We start from the raw sequence: 21,941 nt of genomic DNA, 5'->3' as shown, positions 1-21,941 counted from the left end.
TGTCACAGTGTCAGAAAGTTGAAAGCTAAACATTGTTCACAAGAAAAGAATGCGCTATCGACATAGCGAGTGAACCCAAAGCCTGCGTTTCTTGCGTCTGCGATGTTGATTTCGCAAAAGCTCAGATGTAAGAAAGGAAACGTTCGCTACAGTAAGTAGCTCGACTTCGTTGTCGTTCGCCATCTTGTCAAGCTTTCGCTGTGGAGAGTCGCGGGCGGAGGCAGTATAGCTGGGGCGGCATGCATACGCGTCTACTTGCGGCAGGCGGTTGCGCACATCTCTACCGCATGTGGGTACGCGGCCTTACCGCCGCAATTAACAAGCAATACGCAACTGGTGGCTACTTCGACCCAATGTTGCCCGTAATTTTCATTTTAATTGTCTAAAAAAACTACGCGCGCAATTGTGACGCAAGAGTACTGAGAGCACAGGCTATCAAACAGATAAATTCTCTGATATTGCAGCTGTACTGCTTTACATTACAGCTTTGAGTATGGAACACCCTATTGGTTGTCCGTCACGAGCAGGATCCGTGACGCCAAAATTTGGGCGACGGCAACTTGGCTATACTTCTTGGCGCTATATTTGAGACTCGCGAAACAGAATGAAGCTTGGCCTACTCGTCGCAATACTCAGCATAAAGTTCGGTCAGCGTTCCTCCAGGAAGACCTTGCCGTGAATAATAGAACATCTACACCTAGAAGCATGCTGTCACATCCCTTTCCCTTTCCTAGTCACGTTCCGCGTGGCATGTAAAGCATGTAGCTATATCTACGCCAATTAATCTAGCGTTTCTTCCCGAATATGTGTACTGTAAGAACTTGACTAGCTGATTTAATATAACGTAAATGGCAACCTTGCGAACGTGCTACCACTGGCTTCTCTTTCCGTCGTGCGTGATACCAGAGGTCGGCATCCTCACGAGGCCGGATAAGGGTGAGGACGTTCTCAACTCCACCTCATGGAAATTGAAATGAGAAGTTTCCAAAAGATTGAAGTGAGAAAAATTACCATAATAAAAGAATTAAGTGAGGGGAATTCCCAGAGGAACAGGTTGAGACGAGGTGAGGAGAAAGATTTCGTGGCAAAAATAGATACGCTGATTACTTAATGAAATGGAAAATACGAAATAAGCATGTGGTATTGAGAATTATGGGTTAGAGACACTGAGAAAAATTCTTTAATCACTAATTTTGTTGCAGTTGACTGCTTTTCTAAGAGAAAGTTGTTCTTTTCGCAGGCGGTGTGCTTCATTTCCGCAGCTTCTTTCTTTTAATTACAAGAGTTAATACATAAACTACCGATAGCTTTCGTAACGTCCTACCTAAAATAGAAGTTCACGGTATATGACAAACGCGCCTAGTCAACCATAATCCCGAATGACTCTCTCCTGAAAGCCTTTTTGTGACACTTATGCGGCACAAGAGCAATTCCACAACTCGCGAGTGATACTCTGTGCAATGGTTGTCGTTCAGCATGTTTAGGCGATGCAGTTCTATTTAAAGAGAGAAACACATTGTAAAGTACGGCGCTTTACAGCTCATCCGCATATTTTTACCGAAGCTTTCACTCCCCCATGTCCTGATACATAGGACGAGGGATTCCCACGCAAAACCAACGAAAAAATGGAGGACAAGAAAATTTCCGGAGCATTGAAGAGGGGTGAGGGCATTCGTACACCTATCCCTGACACCACTGTCTATAAACATGTCTATAAACACGATTTTGACACGCAACCCTGGTAACGAAAGTCACCGTTCCATCCATCCATCGTTCAACCGGCAGCGAAGTGCACTGTGACGTCTCGATTTATGTTTCAGTATGCACCGATGGCATGGACGCGGTTTGCTGTGGTACCAGTACTCCAGTGGCCACATAACTTGTGCCAGACTTTCATGATTGAATATGGTGCAAAGGCCGGGTGGAAGGGGGCATGCTTATTGGTAAAAAAGTGCACGCCGGCACTACAACATAAAAAACAACTAAAAGTTAGACGTTTCGGGAACAGTCCTGGTCCCATCATCAGAAACAAGTGTCTTGGCTGAAATCTTATTTATCGGCTTATCTTTTTGATGAACCAAGATTCGAGTTGTTTAGGTATCCCCCTTCATTCCTCACGTGCTAAAATGTCAGGGCTATCTAGGCTAACTTTGTGTCCAGTTAGCCACACGTGGTCACACAGTTCAGCTGGATTTCTTGTCGATTTGTGACCTCTCTTCTGTGTTCCTTCATTCTTGTGCTTGTTTTTCGTCCTGTTTCACTGTTGTTTACCAGATATGTGAATGCCCAGCTGTCTACCCATACCCACTGCCGGTGTGAGTTTTTTACCAATAAACATGACCTTCACGATGCCGTAAATAATCAACTTGGACACGTAGTAAACAAAACTGGGTATTTGAACGAGTCTTTCACAGTAATAATAACTAGGTGTAGGTTTACACGCAAGGTGAGTCAGTCTATTTGTGTGGCGGCATGCTGCACGTGCAGAGAGGTAGAACTGCGGATAATTTGGACCACATGGGTTATTTTGAAATGCGCCTGAAATCCCCGACGCACTGTGCTGGAAGCAATGTTTACCTCCCCCACATTGCTACCGTCCTCGGCCGGGATCGAACCCGCGATCTTGAGCCTTTCAGGAGAAATTGTCTTCGGTGATTTGTGGTGGCACAGAATCTTTGTTGAGAACACACAACTCTCAACAAAGTTTCTGTGCCACCACAAATCACTGAAGACACTCTCCTGCAATACTCCATTGAGCTGCATTTTATATAGTTACACCACTATATTCTAATCGGATATACGCAGGTCGTGAAGTAGTCGACCAACTGTGACGTCACAATACTCGTCCGCGATGTTTTAACACTAGGACACGCGTATACAACCGTTGCAAACAGCTGCACGCAACCTGTACGCTATGCACCGAGTCCCACTTCAAACGTGACAACTACACTCTCTACAAAACAATAACACTGGCGCTCTGCAATAACGATGTAAACCGACTTAGTCTCTTTCAAGAGAAGTCTTTAGTCAGTAAATACAGTCCCACTTCACAAATGTGCGTGAAAACCAGTGCAGTAATATCCACTTTAAAAGTGTTCGCATTTGCGGTTTTCCTTAGTTCTCTAAAGTACAAAATTTCAGTTCATCATTGCAGAGAGCCATTCAACTGTGGTTACGTAACTCGACTCTCAGTGTGAAACTTTGAGGATATCGTACGCTGAAAACACCGTAGACGTGGGCTCTGAAAAGACAAGAAGCCTTGCAAGTAAACCTTCAGAAAGAAAAGTAAAATACATGCACAATTCAAACGCTGAGATAACCTAATAACCAACACCCGGGCCAGTCTCAATCATCAGTGCGCATCCAACTTCGCGAAAGCGTCGATCCCTGAACGCCCCGAGGGAAGTTCAGCAGCTCTAGTGCATTACACCTTGCTAACTTTCCGCTCCAGTGATTCTACCGGTTGAAGTTCCACTTCATTATGTCAGCGGGCGGACGTTCAAATTCTAAAGACACTTAAATCACACGCATAACCTCAGCGGAGTGGCGTCGGTCACCTGTTGAAGCGCTCACACGTTTGAAGCGTCAGGCCTTCACAGGACAACACGAAAATTCATTACAGCGCCCCACCCCCCTAACCTCCCGGCACTTATCGCATTCCTGGACTTATTTCCCGCCTGTTCACCAATCGCTGTTTATGAATGTGACCTTGAACTGTTTTCCATGGCAAAAACAGGGTTGTGTTTCTGGTGTAGAGTGGTGTGTTCAAAATTAGAACAACTCGTGTGCGTTTCATAAAATTGTCGGTGACGAAATTGACTCAAGAGCGCCAGCAAGTTCGTTGGTATGCTGTCTGTGTGGCTATCCTCCGGGGCAGAATGCCCGGCATCGTTGCGAATCAACAGCAGTCGAGTTGACATGCAATGTGCCGTACACGTGAAGCTCGTGAAAGGTATATAGTGTGAAGACTCACGTCACGGTCCAGCTGTCAAGTCTAAAATCCTTCCAGCACACAAGCACAACACACACAATACGCACGTCCAACACAAAATGGCAGAAGGATAGCCATTAAAGGGCGTGCCCTATCTCACAGCAAATGTTAAAATCATTATAATACTAATCTTTCTAAGACAAATAATTTTAACGATTAAAACTATAAACAATATATTATAGGACAAATTGAGGCACCAAATAATTTAAGTGAATGAAAATAATTAACAATAGGTTCGCAGACGACATAGGAAGTTGCGGACTGTGCACTTCCGTTCAAGATGGAGGTTTCGAATTGCCAAGTTGGTGAATTTGCACACGTAACATCTGTTTTTCTGGTGGTAAACGAGGTAAACGTGCGCTAGACGGCTTTCGATTAGCTTTTCTGTATTCAGATGTTATGTGGAGCCATAAAAGTAAAAATTGATCTTGTAGTTATGCGATCGTACTCGAATTGTTCGCGTCTCAACACTCACCAAGGACATGTGTTGTGCGTAGTAGGCGAAGCATCAAAAAGTCTCGGCGGATACCCACGTCAAAAGTGTACTCAATGTAGCTAAGCATGTTTTCTCGACTAGCTACAGCGTTGTACAATGCAGTTGACGCGCTTGCACCTCCACTGCCTCTACAAGAAGAACTTGTGTGGCACTGGTCAGCCGTCACCAAATTTTACAGCGACCGAAATTCCAACAGCAAGAAACCCGTGGAAGAAACGACAATCCCTGGGCACCTCGGCGAGATCTCCAAGATATTGGAACAAGAGGAGTCCGAGTTAGAACGTGAAAGCATGGGGCCTTGCATGGAATATTTTCTTCAAAACAAGCTTCTGGAACAGATGAGTGCCTTAGCGAGAGCAGATACACCACCTGGGATGAAAAAGTGCATTCTTGTCTTCGTCACGAGGCTTTTAAACAGCAGTAAACAAAACCTTCTCCCACAAATGGGAGTGTATAATGCTGTGCAGAAGTTGATAGGGCTATGTGGTGAAGTCCTTGCAGGACCGTCCGAAAGAGAAGAGGTTTGTTCGCGATAATTCATTTGGTGATCGTGTGGTTAATTATTCTGCAAAAGTTAAGGATACTAAATCGCTGTAATATACTGCAACGAGCCCCTAGAGCTCAACCCAGCCAATCAAGAGACTTGCAGTGTTTGTACAATGTGTACAGTACAAGACGTTAAAGGCACAAATCTTCGTGTACACATGCGATACTGCTGCTGGTCCGTAAGACGACTAAACACGTATCGCACGCCACACACAAAAATGTTCTGATTTGACTGCAATGCATTATAAATATAATAGTTGCATTGTCGTGTAATTCATGGCTGTTTCACCAACCAGTACTTCCTTTTGAGCTTGAGAGAGCTAAATATGCGAGTTTGCAACATTCAAACCACAATTTTGTGTTGATATTGTGCTTTCATATATGTTTAGTTGTGTAGTTGTCACATCCATGAAAATGCGAGAGAACTCGCAACACACATAATTAATAATGAAGTATAAAAATTCTGTATTTTTAGCAGCCTGTCATAACATCCAGTATTTACTCGTTTTCTGTTTCTGCAGGTTCAGTTCTTGAACACAATTTGTCAGAAGATCCGTAACGACCCTCAAATCCTGAACTGCTTTCTACCAGCCTTGCTGAGCCCTGAAGGCAACAACGTCACAAATGGCAAAGAAATATCCCCTCCCACCTCCCCCAGCTACGAGCTGTCTCACCAGTTTCCACTCCTTCAGGGCCTCCTAACGCTCATGGAAAGCCCAGATTCTGAAGTGTCCACCCTCGCAGCTGAGTGCCTTATCATGTGCACGTCCACTCTCAACGACCAAGTCGCTCAGTTTGCCGTTGAGAAGACCGAAATGTGCCACAATGTTGTCCAGCATCTAGTCAAGCTCTATAGTGCCATACCACCTACGCTGAAAGCCGTGGACATTGAGGAAGCGGTTGCCTCTTGGAGCACAGACCAATCGGGTCGATCTTCGACGCCGGACTTGAAGACGCTCGCTCCTGGCAAACGGAAGCTTCTGTGTTTCTTCAGATGGCTCGGATTCGTTGACACGATGGCAGAGCTTTCGCACCCGACTGTTGCTGCGGAACTAGGGAGAGTCTTTTCTGAAGTGTTCCTCCACGGCTGCTTCCTCGAAGGCTTTGTCCAAGCTGCGGACGAAGATGCTGTCCTATTTGAAACCACGCTAGTCACTGTCTGCCTCCGTAATGTGTCAGCAAAACAGATTGTAGCTTCTTTCAGCACCTTCCTTCTCTCCGAGGATCGCATTGAGTGCACAAACTTGTTGAAAACTGTCTTGATCGACCACTGTCGCAGCTTCGAGACGCCGATGCCATTGGTTATGGCGACGCTGCAGATCTTTGAGGAACTCCTTCAACGACCGACGAAGGAAGTCTTAGATAATTTAATTCTCAATAGTCTAGTAACAAGATCGTACTATAATCCGCACGCAGACGAAGGGCTCGACTTGAGCGACGAAGACGATGTTCCGCAGTGCGGAAGGGGGTTCAGCGACCTCGAAGTCTCGCCGGGCTCCTCTCCAGTCAGCCGTACATTCGCTCCGACACAGATACACAAAATTCTGAACTGCTTTCTGATGCTGCTTCCGGATGAGATCAAGTCGTGCGAAGAATCGGATTCTGGGTACGACGCTTACATCAGCGACGCGCATAGGCAGTACCAGGAAACGCTAGCGTTAAGTGATTCCTGGGGCTGGCCGACGGAACCTCTGAGCGAGGAACACACGAGCGCGGAGGAGGACCAGAGCTCAGACTCTCAGCCCGAGGCGGACCTGATGAGGAGGGACGCACGGACATTTGAGGGTCCGTTTCTGAGCATGATCTTGGATCGCATCGAGAACATGCACAGGCAGCCCTACGACATCAACCTGCTGGTGACGTCTCTGGTTTCACGACTGGCACTCTTCGCGCATCCAAACTTGCACGAATATTTGCTGAACCCATTGATTCCACTGGCTCCTGGAGCACGTTCCCTGTTTTCTTCATTGTGGAAAGTGGTTGAGGAGATCCAAGTGTGTGTTCGTGAAATGGACAACCTTAAGAGGAAGCTGACGTTGACACGGAGCGCTCTGCTCAACGATAGTGGTGATGACTGCACGCTGGTCGAGGAGTCCGGGGTTTTGGAAGCAGTCATAGTGATAGAGGAGTTTTGCAAGGAACTGGCTGCAGTGGCATTTGTTAAATATCATGCTGCATCTTGAAGACGATGTTATGGATAAAGCTGTTGTACATAACACAGTTTCTATTGCGATGGCATTGCTGCTGCTGGTTGTCCAAGTGCAGACAAAAATTGATAAGATATTGTAAGTGATAAGAGCTAAATGTGTGCACTTGGGTAATCACAGTGGGATCTTGAGATCTCTCTCTCAAGGCCTGGCACCATTATGCCGCCATATCACGGCACGCTTTAAAGCACAAAAATGTTACTGTATATCTGATACCATCAGTGAAACCTGGATGCCTTGGGCCAAGGATGTCCGCAGTGTTGTCTGTGGACATATTTTAGGAGTTGCATTTGGCACGGATTGTTTTTACATTTGGAGAGAAATGTATAATAAATGTTTTACACTGGATGTACTTTTCTGATTCTCACCCATGGTATGTTCACAGCCATCCATTCTGGTCTTGGAATTTATTACACATTACTTCATTTTGCCAACATTAAACACGTGGCAAAGGCAACATGCTGAGCTGTAAGTTGAGCCATGGGAAGATATATTACACCTTTACCTCCCAAACCTTTACCAGCACACACCAGTTTGTTGTTTAACCTGAATTCAGGATTCTTAAGAGACTATGACAACAGTTAAGCTGCAGAGCTCAAGACAGCAGAATCTCCAACGCAGTCAATTTAAATTTTGAGTACACTTCAGTCAATTTGAGTGAATATCTCATGGTATGAAACAAAAGGTAATTTTTCTCTTTTGGTGCATTGTGCTATCAATACTATTGGAGTATTTGAGCCTTTCTCTCTGGTAAAGGTGTACGTCAGATTTTACTTCAGGGTTTAAGCTTGGCTGAGGCTTCAAGAATGAAATACCATCCAGTTAGTAAAAATCATAGCAGTAGCAAGAATGGCCTCAGCAACGAGTTGCACAGTTTGCCGATGCGAACACTTAATCTTGCAACACGTTTCATAAAGGCATTTCTGTTCTTCGTAAACCGCCGGTCGTGGCTGACGCACTGCTAGCTGCATCAGCCCGTGTGCATATATTCATAACATTTCGTCACATAAACGCGGCTTAGCACAGGTGCATAATTCAGGCAGATGTAGGTAACTTGGGCCATCTTGGACGCTGCAACAACAAAATGAACACTTTATGCTGCACCTGGAGAGAAGAAAAGAAAGCACTTCCAAACATTGAAAAATGTCGAAAAGGTGACACATGCCCTTGATCACCGCGCCAAAATCAATGTAACAAACTGTTATAAACGTTCACAACCCCTGCACTGTTTAAGCACGCTGGTACCGTGTACGTGTATAAACTGCAAACAGTTTAGATAGAAGAGTACGATCTACAGCTTAAATTGTCAACAAGTCACAGCGCAAGCTTCATTTGCACAAAGAGTCCACGAACATCTGAAGCACAAAGATGGTCTCGTCCAGTTGGGCCTCGCACAGTTCCATCTTGGTGGTGATGTGTTTCACGTAGGCCAACTCCCTTCGCTCTGGCGGCGTCACCATTTCCTTTACCTGCGCACAGAGACAGACAATTAGGATGCACCTCTAATGGCAAATTCGGGTGATCAAAATGTGGCAACACAGCCTAGCGCTCAGAAATTGCTTGCCCGGTCACCTGACCGTTGTCACCCAAACCCGTGCGACTATCCTTGCGCTTGCTGACCAGGAGCGAGGGAGGCTCCGCCTCCTGGATGCCGACCAATAGGAGGACGTGGAGGGCAGGCACTTCCCAAGCCTCTGCTCTCGCCTAACAGATGGCACAGCGCTACCGTTGTTTCGCGTGTCGCAATTGGCTTCAGCCGTGGTGCACCGATCCATGCAACGGCTGAACGAGGTTTAGACAGGAGTGTAGCTACCGTTCTTTAGCCTGCCGCAAGGCTTCTGCCATGGCGCACCAATCTAACCAACGGATTTGCTCTCCGTCAATATGGGAACAAGGCCAATCGAGAGTCGGACATACGCCAGCTAACGGACGGCGAAGCCGTAGGTTAAATTGGTGCGCCATGGCAGACGCCTTGCGACATGCGAAACAAAGGTGATGCTGCACCATCATCTTAGGCGAGAGCAGAGGCCTGGGAAGTGCCTGCCCTCGACGTCCTTCTATTGACCAGCATCCAGGAGAGGGAGCCTCTCTCGCTCTTGGTCAGCAAATGCAAGAATAGTCCATGGTGCTCAGAAGCTAGCGGTCTTAGATGCTTGGATCACGCCAGGGGCATTATGGTTGCTCATCTACGGGTCTCTAACCATCTGCTAACCCGTGTGAACTTGGACAAGCGGGCCAATGTGGGCCCTCGCTACCCTCACGGTGCTGATATGATGACAGCGGATATAGTTGGCAACCCACTGCTCGACTGTATCGAGGGGCCGAGCGGAAAAAGTGCTGGATGGCAAATTCCTGGCGCTTGAAAAGCGCCACGCGAACATGCGAGATTGCTGCGCTTTGACCAAGCGAACATGAGTGCTTGGGATCTGGCAAAAATAAATAAATAAATAAATTGCCACGAAGTGACCCTGCCCGAATTTGCCATAAGACACTAGCCATAGCTGAAGCCCCTACCTTTCTGCTGTGCAAAATTAACATTTCCGCGAAGTGGGACAAATCTGCAGGATTCCTCGGGCAAGCGAAAACGAGCAAAAAAATGCTGGAGCATCCTCCCAAGATCACTTAGTGACTCGTCCCACATACTTTTCCAGCCTTTTGTAACTTTTCAGTGTGCAAAGAAAATTGAACTCTTCCTTTGTCGCGGCTCATTCAGCCGTGTAAGTGCCAGCAGTATCAGTCGGGTCAGGAATGGTAGTCGCGACTGATCGGGATTAAGCCGTGAGAATGTCGCAGATAGCTTGTGCATGCAGGTTATAGGACATAGGACAGGTAGAGCATGAAGTTTTCGGGAAATATTTTTTTCTAAATTCAGGGGGTAAAAGTCGGGTAAATAAACATATGCTCTAAATTCATGCAAATTTAGTTGAAAAAAAACTTCTAGTATGCTGAATTAGGGGAGAAATCCGGCTCAGTTGCTCAAACTAACTGTACTGGTTTGGTACGAACGGTGATGTAACTGCATTTGCTGCCAAGCAAGTTAGTGTCCAATCCTACAGACGTGTCAGTGACTGTAATTTCCAGGTAAAAATCAGGTTTCACCCTAAGGAACCAATTTTCAATTCGGGGTGCAAATTCGAGGAAAAATCGGGTTAAATCCTAAAACCTGAGGCTCTAAGGATAGGTCATAGGTAGGGCCTGACTTTTTCGGGTTTTATTTTTGGCCAAATTCGGGGGGTAAATATCGGGGGGTAAATATCGGGTGATATTTTTCATTTGAAAATTTGGGTGTATTCGGGTTAAATCCCGTTACGGCATATTCTGTCGTCAGGAATTCGGGTGATTTTTTTTTGTTTAATAAAAATTTGTCTTAACATGGAACTAATGTTTACCAATGTTATCAAACTTTATTTTAATGCTTATCAGCATTAGCAGCTTATCAGCTTATGAGTGTGCCACGCGACCCGGATGTTTTCGGGTAGATTCGGGTTAAACCCGAATTTTACAGATTTCGTTCGGGGGGTAAATATCGGGCGGATACGGGTTTAACCCTAAAAAGTCAGGCCCTAGTCATAGGGTAGCACATAAAATGACCTACCTCTTCAATCTGGTCAGGTTCAGCGTTACTCTGTTCCATGGAAGCCACAATGACATCAACTCGCTGCTGTTTGTCGAGCACCCTCTTGTTCTCTTGTAGGACGTGAGCTCGCCGCAGAATAGAATTTGCGATAGCCTTGTAGCACCATTCCAGCAGCATCTGACTCACCTAATGATAGAATTTGTGGCTTTCACTATAATCTAGGGTTTATGAAGTGATTTCAGTCTACCCCTTTTTGTCCCCCAAGTTCCTTTCTGGCTTTACGCAACTCTAGCCCTACCTTCTGCAAGGTAAGGGCACCTGCAAGGTTTTCGCAGGAAATCATCCTACTGCTGCATGTGTCAAACCAACTTTTCTACATGTCCTTATATCTACTACATCCTCATTGTAGTCCACTGGTGTAGCCAGTGGGGGGTTCTGGGTGTTAAAACCCCCGCCCTGGTATGGTACCTTTGCTACATAGTGCATTTGGGAGAGTGAAATGAGGGGAAATCCTCCAATCCCATGTAAAGTTTCCATAGAACCCCCCCCCCCCCCCCCCAATATTTTTCGAGCTACACCGCTGTTGTAGTCACTCTTCTAGAAATGTCCACGTATTTCCCCAAACCCTTATTATAGGGGTTGCCCACTGCGATGTTGACTAAAAGGTTGCTTTTACTTTAGAACACTAACAAACAGATACATACGTTGCACCCAATTTCACCCTCAAACTATAGATGAACAAGCATCATCAAGAGCCCGTGTAATAATGAACGGGTGAAACACATCTGAACAAAGAGCTTCCAGTAGTCAGGCACACGTCAGATGTGACTATAGCTGCAGGATGGGTGGCACTGACTATACACAAGGGTCCCTCGAAGCACAGGGGTCCCTCAGGGCTAAGCGAGAATACGGCGGAATATCTAAGTACACCAAAATAGATCCATATCTTGATATCCCAAGAAAATGTTGGCTGTGTCTAGCATTTGATTAAATGAAGTATGACTAGAAAATGACCCCATATATTCGAATGGCCTCAGTGCATCAGTTGGCAGCATGTCTGTCTACTGGCAGCAATTTACTTGAACTGATTTCTGTTAGGGACTTCAATTGCGACGAGCCAGATGCTGAGATTTCGGAGCATTTTAAAGAAACGTCTGGTGGGCAATATTAATCCGCAAATCGTCGTTCGTGATCATAGTGGTCTCACGATGTACAGTCATCAATTATCATTAAAGCCCTAACTTTCTGCGGTGGAAAATTAACACTTCCGCAAAGTGAGATTTACAAATCCGTGATTCAGTGGGCAAGAGAAAACAAGCAAAAAAATGAACAAGACAGAACTGATGTTCTGAGGCTGGAACAACATAGAAGGGACAAACACATACAAAGCCTCAATTTGCCTAAGAAATTAACGATGAAAGATGAAAGTCACCGAAAAGGTTAGCCAGCTGTAGGACTCGAACCCACATCTTCTGGATTGCCGGTCCAGGGCTCTTCCAATTGACCTAAGCTAACACGCCTATTCAGCGACTTCCAGGGTGCGTCATCTGAAGGGACAAACCAGCCACTCTCTCTCTCTCACTCATCCTCCTTTCACTCTTACATTTTTGCTCACTCATACACACATTCATACGACGGGATCGACGCAGGCGGCAACGCAGCGACGGGGCGACGCAGGTTGCCGTCTGCGTCGATTCCGTCGTATGAATGTGTGTATGAGTGAGCAAAAATGTAAGAGTGAAAGGAGGATGAGTGAGAGAGAGAGAGTGGCTGGTTTGTCCCTTCAGATGACGCACCCTGGAAGTCGCTGAATAGGCGTGTTAGCTTAGCTCAATTGGTAGAGCCCTGGACCGGCAATCCAGAAGATGTGGGTTCGAGTCCTACAGCTGGCTAACCTTTTCGGTGACTTTCATCAAAAAAATGTTGCAGCATTCTCCCACACTCGCTTACCAACTCGTCCCGCATGCTTCTCCCGTCTTCCGTTAATTTTTTAGATTCAAAAGATTGAAATGAGACTCAAATGTGACTATTTCTCTCCAGGCATTGCCGTCGTGAAATTTTCTTCAGTCACGGCACATTTATAGCCACGTAAGTGCCAGCAGTATAAGTCGCGTCGGGCACTGCATTCGCAAAGCACCAAGTTTAACCCGTGAAAATGACCCAGATCAAGATTGAAATCCCTACATAATGATGTAATATGTATATCGAATATTACGCAAGAAACACAAAATTCTGAGGGGAAAAGCAGGTCGCACGACAGCGACGAGATGGCCAATTCCGCAAAATTTTCGGGAATCGCGGAAAGCTAAGGGCACTAAACATCATTAGCAATTCATACTGCTGATATATACGCTTCCAAGAGCAATAATGGCCAAAGTATTTCTTGCCTGGCAGAGGTCTGCATAGAAGAGGTAGATCATCCTGGAAGGGGCGTAGTCAGGTGTACGTGGTAATTCCTTTCCAAATACAAAATGGAGGATAATAAAGGCATGAGTAATGATATTAACGCGACACAGTATAGAGATAAGGATGTACCTTCGTCATGATGAACTTTTCTTGGAACATTTTGTAGGTCAGTTCTTTGGCATCTCGCGCTGGAATCATGGCTAGCTCCTCAATCTGCTTCTGTTCTATGAACTTCTTTTCTAACAGCAGCCTAAGAAGGAAAAAAAAAAAGCAGTCTTTTGCAGCATATCAGTTTCGGTCTCTTCCGCAAGACTGCCATCAATTTAATTCTCACCTAAGATCCATCAATTTATCGGGTATCAGGCGAAAAAAATAACTGTAATGTGGAAGCAGACCACATCAAATAATTCCAAACTAATATGACATGCATGCACACATACTGCATCGCATGAAGCAGCAAAACAGCCTGATGCTCTAACATGTTGAAAATGTGCCAGAAACGCACTGATACGGTTACTTCCGCTCAAGTGCTGATATAAACCAGTCGTGGAAAAACACTTGACTGCCAGTCCGGTGCACTAGCCATTACACCATACTGGCATGACCATAGCTTGGCCAAGCTCACTCATGTTCAATGTGACAAACGACCTGAGCATGAGTGAGCACACGTAGAGCTGAGCATGAGATGAGTGAGCAAAACAAGGAAATGAGCATGAGTGAACTGAAATGATGCTCAAACTGAATGAAGCGTACTTGAGTAATGCACTTCCCAAACAGAGCGACAAGATGAAGCAACGCCATCGCGTGCAATCCGAAACAGGAACTGTGCTAGCAGACATGGGGAGACGTACACCACAAAATGGCCTCTGTGTTTGCCCACCTAACTCAGTGAAGACACTGTAAGCGAAGCTTATATAGTGACTGTAACCTCAACTATCCTCATATCACGCTCTTGACAACCTAGAGATCTGTGAGATGGGACAGGAACTAAAACCAACTTCCTGCTCGGAAGCCTGAGCATCTGAGAGCTCAGACAGACGGGAATCTGAGCGGACGACACATGACGTGAGTGAGCAAACGGAGTGAGTGAGCATGAGTGAGAAAAACAAAGAGCTAACCAAGGCGTGAGTGTGCAAGCAGAGGGCCGAGCAGGGAGTAAGTGAGCTCAAGTGAGCAAACGGAGAAGTGAGCATCACTTGAGTGAGCATGAATGAGCAAGTAGGAGAGCTGAGCAGGGAGTGAGTGAGCACAACTTCCTGATGATCTGCTAAGGAGCTTCTTTCAGACAAACAAAGAAGACGATGTTGGGGAAAACATCATCTTCACAATCCCTCCCACATGTTTGTCAAACACTCACACATACATACATACATACATAGAGCAAGGCAGGCGACATCTGGTGAACACGACGGAACGTGATTAACTTGTCTGTCCCCCCTTTTGCACGTTCCCAAGCAGCACAACATCTTTGCCCAACATTGGTTCAATACTGGCAATACCGGCCCAATACTGGGCCAAGATGTTGTGCTGCTTGGGTTATTGGGAAGTTGTACCTGGTGTAACCTCTACTGCACTTGACTGGCAATCAAAAAGTGTGGTTCAAGTTACATTGCACTCTGTAAGCTTTTGTCTGGCACCATAACGATACTCGGATCAGAAAATTGTGTTCTCGGAAGGCATTTTGTCGTACGCGTGTAAGCTGTGATGGTGGCCCACCTGAATATCCTGCACGCTTTCACTCCAAAACGGTCCTGAACCACACTGACGATGTGTGCCTCGGCCAGTTTGCGTAGTACCCGCTGCATGTCTATTCGGAACATTCCTCCTCTTTCTTCAGTCTTTATCACAAAATCGTTGACATCCTCCGTTATAACTTGTAAGTAGGAATCTAATTCCTAAACAGAATATACGGTATATGTGACATATGTACAAAATACAAAGTACACACACAGACCCATTGGATGCTGAGCAGAATTTTGTTAAAATCTACAAATGGGACACACGAAAGGATGGCTTTTAGAGTTTAGCTTGACACAGTGGAGTGCAAAAACAGATGATTGAAGTTCCAATAAACTAGGTACTGAATATTCTGCTTCTGTTTGAAATATGATGTCCAGTAACTTTCTCTTGACTTAACACATTGAAGTTAATCAAATGCATGGGGCGCAATATCAATATCTTTAGAAGTGTGCAGATATTTGAATTTGAATAGGTAATGGTATTTGAATTAGTATTCGCAGGTAATTTTGAGTATTGACAGTTTTTGAATATTATGTAAATGAGGTCAAGAACCTTCGTTGGCATAATTTCACGTCACCATTGTGGACGAGACCAAGGCAGGCATAAAAATTTGCATATACAAAAATGTGTCATGAAATAGAAGTCGTGTTTGTAATATTTGTACTTTGTAAAACGTACAGGAAGTACAAATGCAAACAAATAAACCAGACGATGGACATCCCAGCGACATACATAAAATATGTTCGCAGAGGCGGTGGCCGGGGGGGGGGGGGGGGGTTACAGGGGTTAGTGTAGACCCCCTGAATTTGTGAAGTGTGCCAAAGTGTTATCTCATGTGCCGCATGCGAATAAAATGCCATAAACCCGGGCTGTGAGACTATTCGAAGTATTTGATATTCGGGTAGAATACAACAATCATGTGTATTCGATACTCGATTCGAACAGTATTTTGTCGAATATGTTGAATATATTCGAGTCATCCATCATCCACCGCAATGGCGTGCATATCTGGCAGTTTCGGTATCTACGGGCAAAAATTTGGCGGATTTCTGGTTCTGCCGATGTGTGCAACACTGAGGTGAATCCAATCCAATCCGATAAAAATCGAAAACTTTTATGGGGAGTTTGAGCGCAGATGAAGATTACACCTTGTGTGTGCCTTATTTCGTGGTGCATTATGAAGCGACTCGAGGCTATGCCCTAATATTGCACGATTAAATGGCATAGCAAGCGCTAAAGAGTGGAGCATATTTTTTTACCTCAAAACGCAACGCAACTAATCGGTCGTTATGACCATTTACGTTACGACGTTACGCGTCATTTCAAGAGAGTACCTGGAAGTACTGCTTTAGGACGCGTTTCTTTTGCATTTTGGTCCAGAAGTAGAGGAAACCAGAAAGCAATTACTGGCATTGATAACATAATGTCGCACAAAAATCTAGTACAGTGTCCTGCAAGTTCAAAGTAACAATGATTGGTCAACCCTAGCTGCCAGCGGAAAGTCACTAATAGAATTCAAACACTAATAAAAGCAAAAGAGTTACAAAGTAAGTTTGCGGCCATGTGTTACGGAAAGCTATAAACGAGATATAATCCATTTTCTGCGAATTATGTAAGTTTCTTGTTGTTTTCACAACCTCTATTTATATCATATGATAAGAAAAGCATGTTCACTGAAAAACTGCGCAGGCTTTCTGATGACCTTCTCGTTCTTCTCTTCTTTTCCTGTTCCGAAGTTATGCAAGTTCACCATTACATTTCAGTCTCAGAGACACGTTACGTGTTCTCCATAATTCCAAATGCCATTACATGTGGAATGTTTTTCCTGCACCCAAAGGATACCCAGCAGCTATTGGAATACATCACAAATATGACAATGGCTATGCTGATCGATTATGTGAATGCTGACAGAAGACATTTTTCAAGCCATATCTTTCTATGTAGTAGTAGTACAATATATAGTAATACAATATTTGAATGTATTTGATTTGTTTTTATTCGAAGAAATGAATATTAGATTTGTATTCGATTTGAACCAGAATTTCACTATTCGCACAGTGCTGCCATAAACCCTTTTCCTGAATGGAGTCCTGAATTTTTGGGAACCGGGCATGAATTGGTGGTGGCGGTGTGGGATGCAAGGGGGTGCTGGTTGGGATCTGGGATCCCCCGGAATTCAGGTGTTGCACTGCCCCTGTGTGTTCGAATGTCCGAAGCAGAGAGGCCCCATTTTCCTATGACATTTTATTCTCACTGAAAAGTTGAAGGCTCACCGATTAGAGGCAGCAATTGTCCTAATGAGCATAAAGTCATGAAATTTCCCACAGAGATATATTCAAAATATTAAAATTGGACTTCGTGTGAATATTTGAATTCGACTCGCAATGTGTGTGATATATTCGTACTCAATTCGATTAGGAAATTTTGTATTCACACAGCTCTAAATATTTTTTATTTGTGCAATATATCATCCATGATTGAACCATTAAGATTCTACTCAGAGATCATGAGCATTCTAATTTTGCATTAATTGAAGGCGATAAATTAAGTGCATTATTATTATTACTGAATTAAAGGTGTACACTTACCTGTTGAGTTATAGAGATTTCCTTCTTGAGAATCTCGAAGATCTCTTGCCTGCTAACGGGTGGCGTGAAAGTCTCCTTAGGAGCAGAACCTTTCTTCTCCCCTAGACGCAAAATTGCTCGGATCACTTCTGAGCCTCTGACTTCTACACGTCGTTCCATAGCCTCGACGAGCATCTGATCCCTGTAAGATGTCTCAACTATCGTTCTCAAGAACAGAGTAAATGCGTCAACACTGCGCAGAGTGTGCAAATATGCAAGTGTTATTTGCGTACAAATCAGCACCACCTATTTCTCAGATGCAAAAATGCTCCCCAATCATCACCACAAAAAAAAAGTTGTTGTTGTTGTTCCTCTAAAAGCAATGGGCAAGACTGTCCACATCAGAGGAATCACAGGGATGGTGAGATACAGGAGAATTGTATTTTAGAGTTTAGATACTGGGTGTCTCACATCACATGTATAACAATAAGCTACAACAAAAAAATATGGAGTCGAAGGCATTTATCTTTGCATGTACCATGAAACGTTTAAGCAAAAAACAAAATAAAATAAAACAACTTTATGATTGCATGTTAAAGCAACGTTTTCCTCGTCAGGATCAGGACTGCCGACGTAGCCCCATAATGGTAACAGCTCGAAGAAGGCGTCAAAAGTCATTGCTTGGGGACGCTAGGTTGTGCACTGATTTGCATCAAATTAGTGGACAAAATTCCATAAGGAAAAAGCATGGCCTCGCTTCTTCAAAGTTCCTTCTCACTGTCAGATAACACTGTATTCTCTGCAAATGAAACGCAGTTCCATGCAAGGTTCACAAACCTCATAAAGGTGTGAAAACGTTCGTAGTTGACCCTCCAATAGATTCCTTGGTCAGGTTGCATCTGTGTCTCTTCCACTTTAACGCGTTTCGATGGTGGCTCGTCGGGGTCTTCTTTCTCTCGTTTAACCTTGCTTAGCAAGTACAGCTTGATCTGCATTTGCAAGTGCAGCTATATTACTTCGAGGGTACCAATTAATCATTTACTAAATTAAGTAATTAGGTTCTACGACGGTCTGCAATCTTTGATGTAACTCATTTTTATTATCCTCTGTGTACAAAAAGAAGGGAGGAAGATGGTCACTGAATCAAAATGATCTAATAGCAAAATGGTCCATTTCTAGGTGTGAATGTGTGAAAGCAAAGCTAAGCATTAAATGGACGGTCTCTCACACCTTGACCTACTCTCTTCTCTACTGTTGGTAAGTACAGAGTGTGAATTCTCTAGCCCAATTAGAAGAAATGAAATTAATAAGAGCTGCACAGCTTCCCACGAGCTGTACTTGCAAGAACGACACCGGCTATGCCTCCCCAAATAATCACGCGAGCATCAATAAAAGAAAAACAAAAAGTCTGCCTAGAGGAGACGCTCTTAAAGAGTCGGACATAGGATGACTGTAGTCCTTTAGCATCCTCACTTTAAGGTGAAAAATATGACTGAACTTAAACAAGGACGGTTGCTACGCTGAACAGGAGGAAACTCTGGAGGATGAGGAGCTGACACACGCATCATGTTCACGGTGGCATGCATGGGACCCTGACTGCAAACAACTGTGTTTGCTTGCCGGCTCACCCACTTCAGCTACGTTCTGTTAAACATCATCGTGATTTTGTGAGAGAGAGGTTGTCACTCTCCCAACATTGCAGTGCAGATCTGAAATTTTTTTCCATGACTACTTCGTTATCCTGAATACAAATTTCATGGCTGTGTATAGGTAAAACTCAGGAACATAATTTCAGTTACGTTTCGAAACCACTCAACCTGGATGAGACCGTACCCCTGTAAAAATCAGTGGAAACATGGAACAGCTTGAAGAGTTCTTTATCTAACCCTAAGTTGTGAGGCAGAATATGAGAAAGTATGAAATTAATATTAAAAATAACATTGATGCCGTCTGCTCCCACACATTGAAGTATCGAGACATGCATGTGGTAATTTTGGTTCACTTTAAATTTCCCATCATGCATTCACAGAAGCTGGGTGAGGACATAAGAGCAATTCTTCGTCCTTTTCTTGTTTGTTTTTATTTGTTGTGCAAGCCAGTGTTACACAGTAATAAACACAAATCAAAAGTAGACTTTTCTTACCTCTGGTATCCTATATGTTTCATGATCTGGAAGTATCAAAGATGGAACTTTTGCATTTGTATCCCCTGATGGGTCAGGGTAAGGTACACGACGGAGAAAGTGAGTTTCGACCAGGTCGATAAATTTGCTTTTTACAGTCTCTGGTTTTGTAGAACCTTCAAAGTAAAAACAGTGTACAATATTTCACTGGTGAACATGTACAACAAAATAACTATCACTATATTTTCGAAGCTGCAAGGTCTGTGACATGCGGAACAGTTATGACGTGTATCTAACGCACCTTGCAGACGCTCCAATACTTTTCTCACAACTTCTGACATGCATGCACGTCCTGTATGAAGAATTTCTTCGACAATAATCTCTCCTTCTTCCCCATATCTTAAAGTTTAAAATTATTAAGGTGAGTACGACAGAAATAACTTTAATAACAGTAAAGAAGGAAGGTAACATCAATATCAGCATTCGGAACTTGGATTTGTATAACTTATAGAAAATTTGTCGAAGCATATATACATGTATGTGTGACGCTTATTTGAGGGTTTAAGGAACAGAAATTAATCACACAAGATACTTACAGAGTCCTGGCGCAGTACGCGTAGCAAGGAAAACGAATCATGTGTAGTACCCTGTCAGAAATTATTGAATACTCCACGTATCCCTTCGCATGCGGCTTATATTCAACCAAGTTGTGATGGAACAAAACCCTCAAGGCCTCTTTAACCTGGAAAATAAAGTCTATAAGCCTGCGTTGAACACACAAAAAAGAGAAGTGCAGTTTTCGTGCTTGTTGCTACTCACCTTGCTGAGAGAAAGACCTGTGTTTTTTACGAGCTGGCTCAAATTCCGTGTTTGACACTTCAACAGCTCCTCTCCAACTGACTCTACAGCACTTCCAAAGTGCTCTTTAAGCACCAGTGAGCACGCCTGAATCTTTAACTGGGACATTTATAGTAAATCGTGGAAAAGTTCTATTACCTACAACCTTCTTTCCTTCGATTTGCTTTCGTTTTAGGAATGGATGGATGAAGAGTGATTATGGTGGGCTAGAGTGATGCCAGAGAGTGATGCCGTGTGGTGATGCCCCCTGGTGTGCGTCTTTGGTCTTTGGATCAGTGTTGCCAGGTGCCCCTCAGCGTTCAAGCTGTATGCATGGGAAAAGCGGGGAGTATGATTTGGGTGGTGTACCCCATGGGCCCCATGGTGTACACTAGAGTCACTAAATAGCTATTTAGTGACTCTAGTGTACACCACCCCGATGACCCCGATTGAAAATCGGTTGATGTGGGCACACTTATCAACACGGTTCGGAAAAAAATCCCGACAACAAATGATGGTTTCTCCTTCTGGGGTGAAAACATTTCGAGGAAATGAGGGCAGTGACGATCTGAAGTATCAATAGGGAAGAGGAAGAAACGAGATGCATTTTGGAAACTGAAAAGGGGACTCCAATGACAACGAGAAACAAGATTCAACACTCGTTGGCAAGAAATGAATGAAATGAATGGCTAGTGAATGACCCCTTTCGATGTAGGGGGGGGGGGCGGTCCCCTCCCCCCAGATGAGCAGAGGTCGAGGAGATCAACGATGAAAGATGAAAGTCACTGGAAAGGTTAGCCAGCTGTAGGGATCGAACCCACATCTTCTGAATTACCGGTCCAGGGCTCTACCAAATGAGCTAAGCTAACACGCCTCTCCAGCCACTTTCGGGGTGCGTCATCTGAAGGGACGACAAACTAGCCACTCTCTCTCACACATCCTCCTTTCACTCTTACACACATTCATACGACGGAAATAGGGAGCCTCCATGCGGAGAAGCCGCAGCAACCCATGGAGGCTCCCTAGGCGGAAATCGACGCAAGCGGCACCTGTTGAACAAGAGATAAACTGATGTTCTGAGGCTGGAACAACATAGAAGGGACAGATACTTTGTTTGCAGAGGCTTTGTTTGTATCTGTCCCTTCTATGTTGTTCCAGCCTCAGAACATCAGTTTATCTCTTGGTCAAGGAGATCAGTCATGTATGTCTTTCATAAGAACGAAAATTTCCTGTGTCTTCGGAAATTTTTCATAATTATACTCTCTGCGCATGGAATGGCGTCACAAGTCATAAAGCCAACAGAGGGTTATCTCTCTCCCACATTTTTGTTCGTTTTTCTTTACATATATTTTCTTGTTTTCATCATCATCATAATCATCCCACTTTCACTGACTTGCTCGAAATCAAGTAGCGGAACCTCGCCTCGCCGTGCTGAACCGGAGCGCTCTCAAC

At 44.4% G+C, this 21,941-nt stretch overlaps 3 protein-coding genes across 7 annotated transcripts in view; 1 reads left to right on the top strand and 2 right to left on the bottom strand.

Moving 5' to 3' along the window:
• The window catches only part of LOC135394161 (protein kinase C and casein kinase substrate in neurons protein 1-like), a 79,087-nt gene extending 75,018 nt beyond the window's left edge, over positions 1-4,069 (bottom strand). For all 4 annotated transcript variants that reach the window (XM_064624723.1, XM_064624726.1, XM_064624727.1 and 1 more), the window contains exon 1: positions 3,974-4,069. The gene's annotated coding sequence lies outside the window, so the exon portion shown is untranslated. The remainder of the gene's footprint in view (positions 1-3,973) is intronic.
• A 174-nt stretch (positions 4,070-4,243) lies between these two features.
• Positions 4,244-7,588, top strand: LOC135394160 (FHF complex subunit HOOK interacting protein 2A-like). The gene is made up of 2 exons (XM_064624722.1): positions 4,244-5,008; positions 5,555-7,588. Exons 1-2 carry the CDS (start codon positions 4,553-4,555, stop codon positions 7,214-7,216), a joined length of 2,118 nt encoding a protein of 705 aa, XP_064480792.1. The 5' UTR covers positions 4,244-4,552; the 3' UTR covers positions 7,217-7,588.
• A 40-nt stretch (positions 7,589-7,628) lies between these two features.
• LOC135394159 (DNA-directed RNA polymerase III subunit RPC3-like) lies at positions 7,629-20,752 on the bottom strand. 2 transcript variants are annotated; one of them, XM_064624720.1, is made up of 11 exons: positions 20,472-20,751; positions 20,249-20,394; positions 19,954-20,051; positions 19,674-19,828; positions 18,368-18,519; positions 17,552-17,732; positions 14,940-15,118; positions 13,353-13,473; positions 13,205-13,273; positions 10,836-11,003; positions 7,629-8,709 (listed from the first exon to the last, which is right to left on the bottom strand). In XM_064624720.1, the coding sequence occupies exons 1-11, from the start codon at positions 20,616-20,618 to the stop codon at positions 8,569-8,571; spliced, it is 1,557 nt and encodes a 518-aa protein (XP_064480790.1). In that variant the 5' UTR covers positions 20,619-20,751; the 3' UTR covers positions 7,629-8,568. The 2 variants fall into 2 exon arrangements, with proteins under 2 accessions (XP_064480790.1, XP_064480791.1); XM_064624721.1 differs by lacking the exon at positions 10,836-11,003 and having other exon boundaries at positions 20,472-20,752.
• Between the last annotated feature and the right edge of the window lie 1,189 nt (positions 20,753-21,941).

The sequence above is a fragment of the Ornithodoros turicata genome, chromosome 5, assembly GCF_037126465.1.
Source record: "Ornithodoros turicata isolate Travis chromosome 5, ASM3712646v1, whole genome shotgun sequence".
Classification (NCBI taxonomy): domain Eukaryota; kingdom Metazoa; phylum Arthropoda; class Arachnida; order Ixodida; family Argasidae; genus Ornithodoros; species Ornithodoros turicata.
The sequence above is the reverse complement of the archived record's forward strand: the minus strand, read 5'-3'. Positions and strand labels throughout refer to the sequence as shown.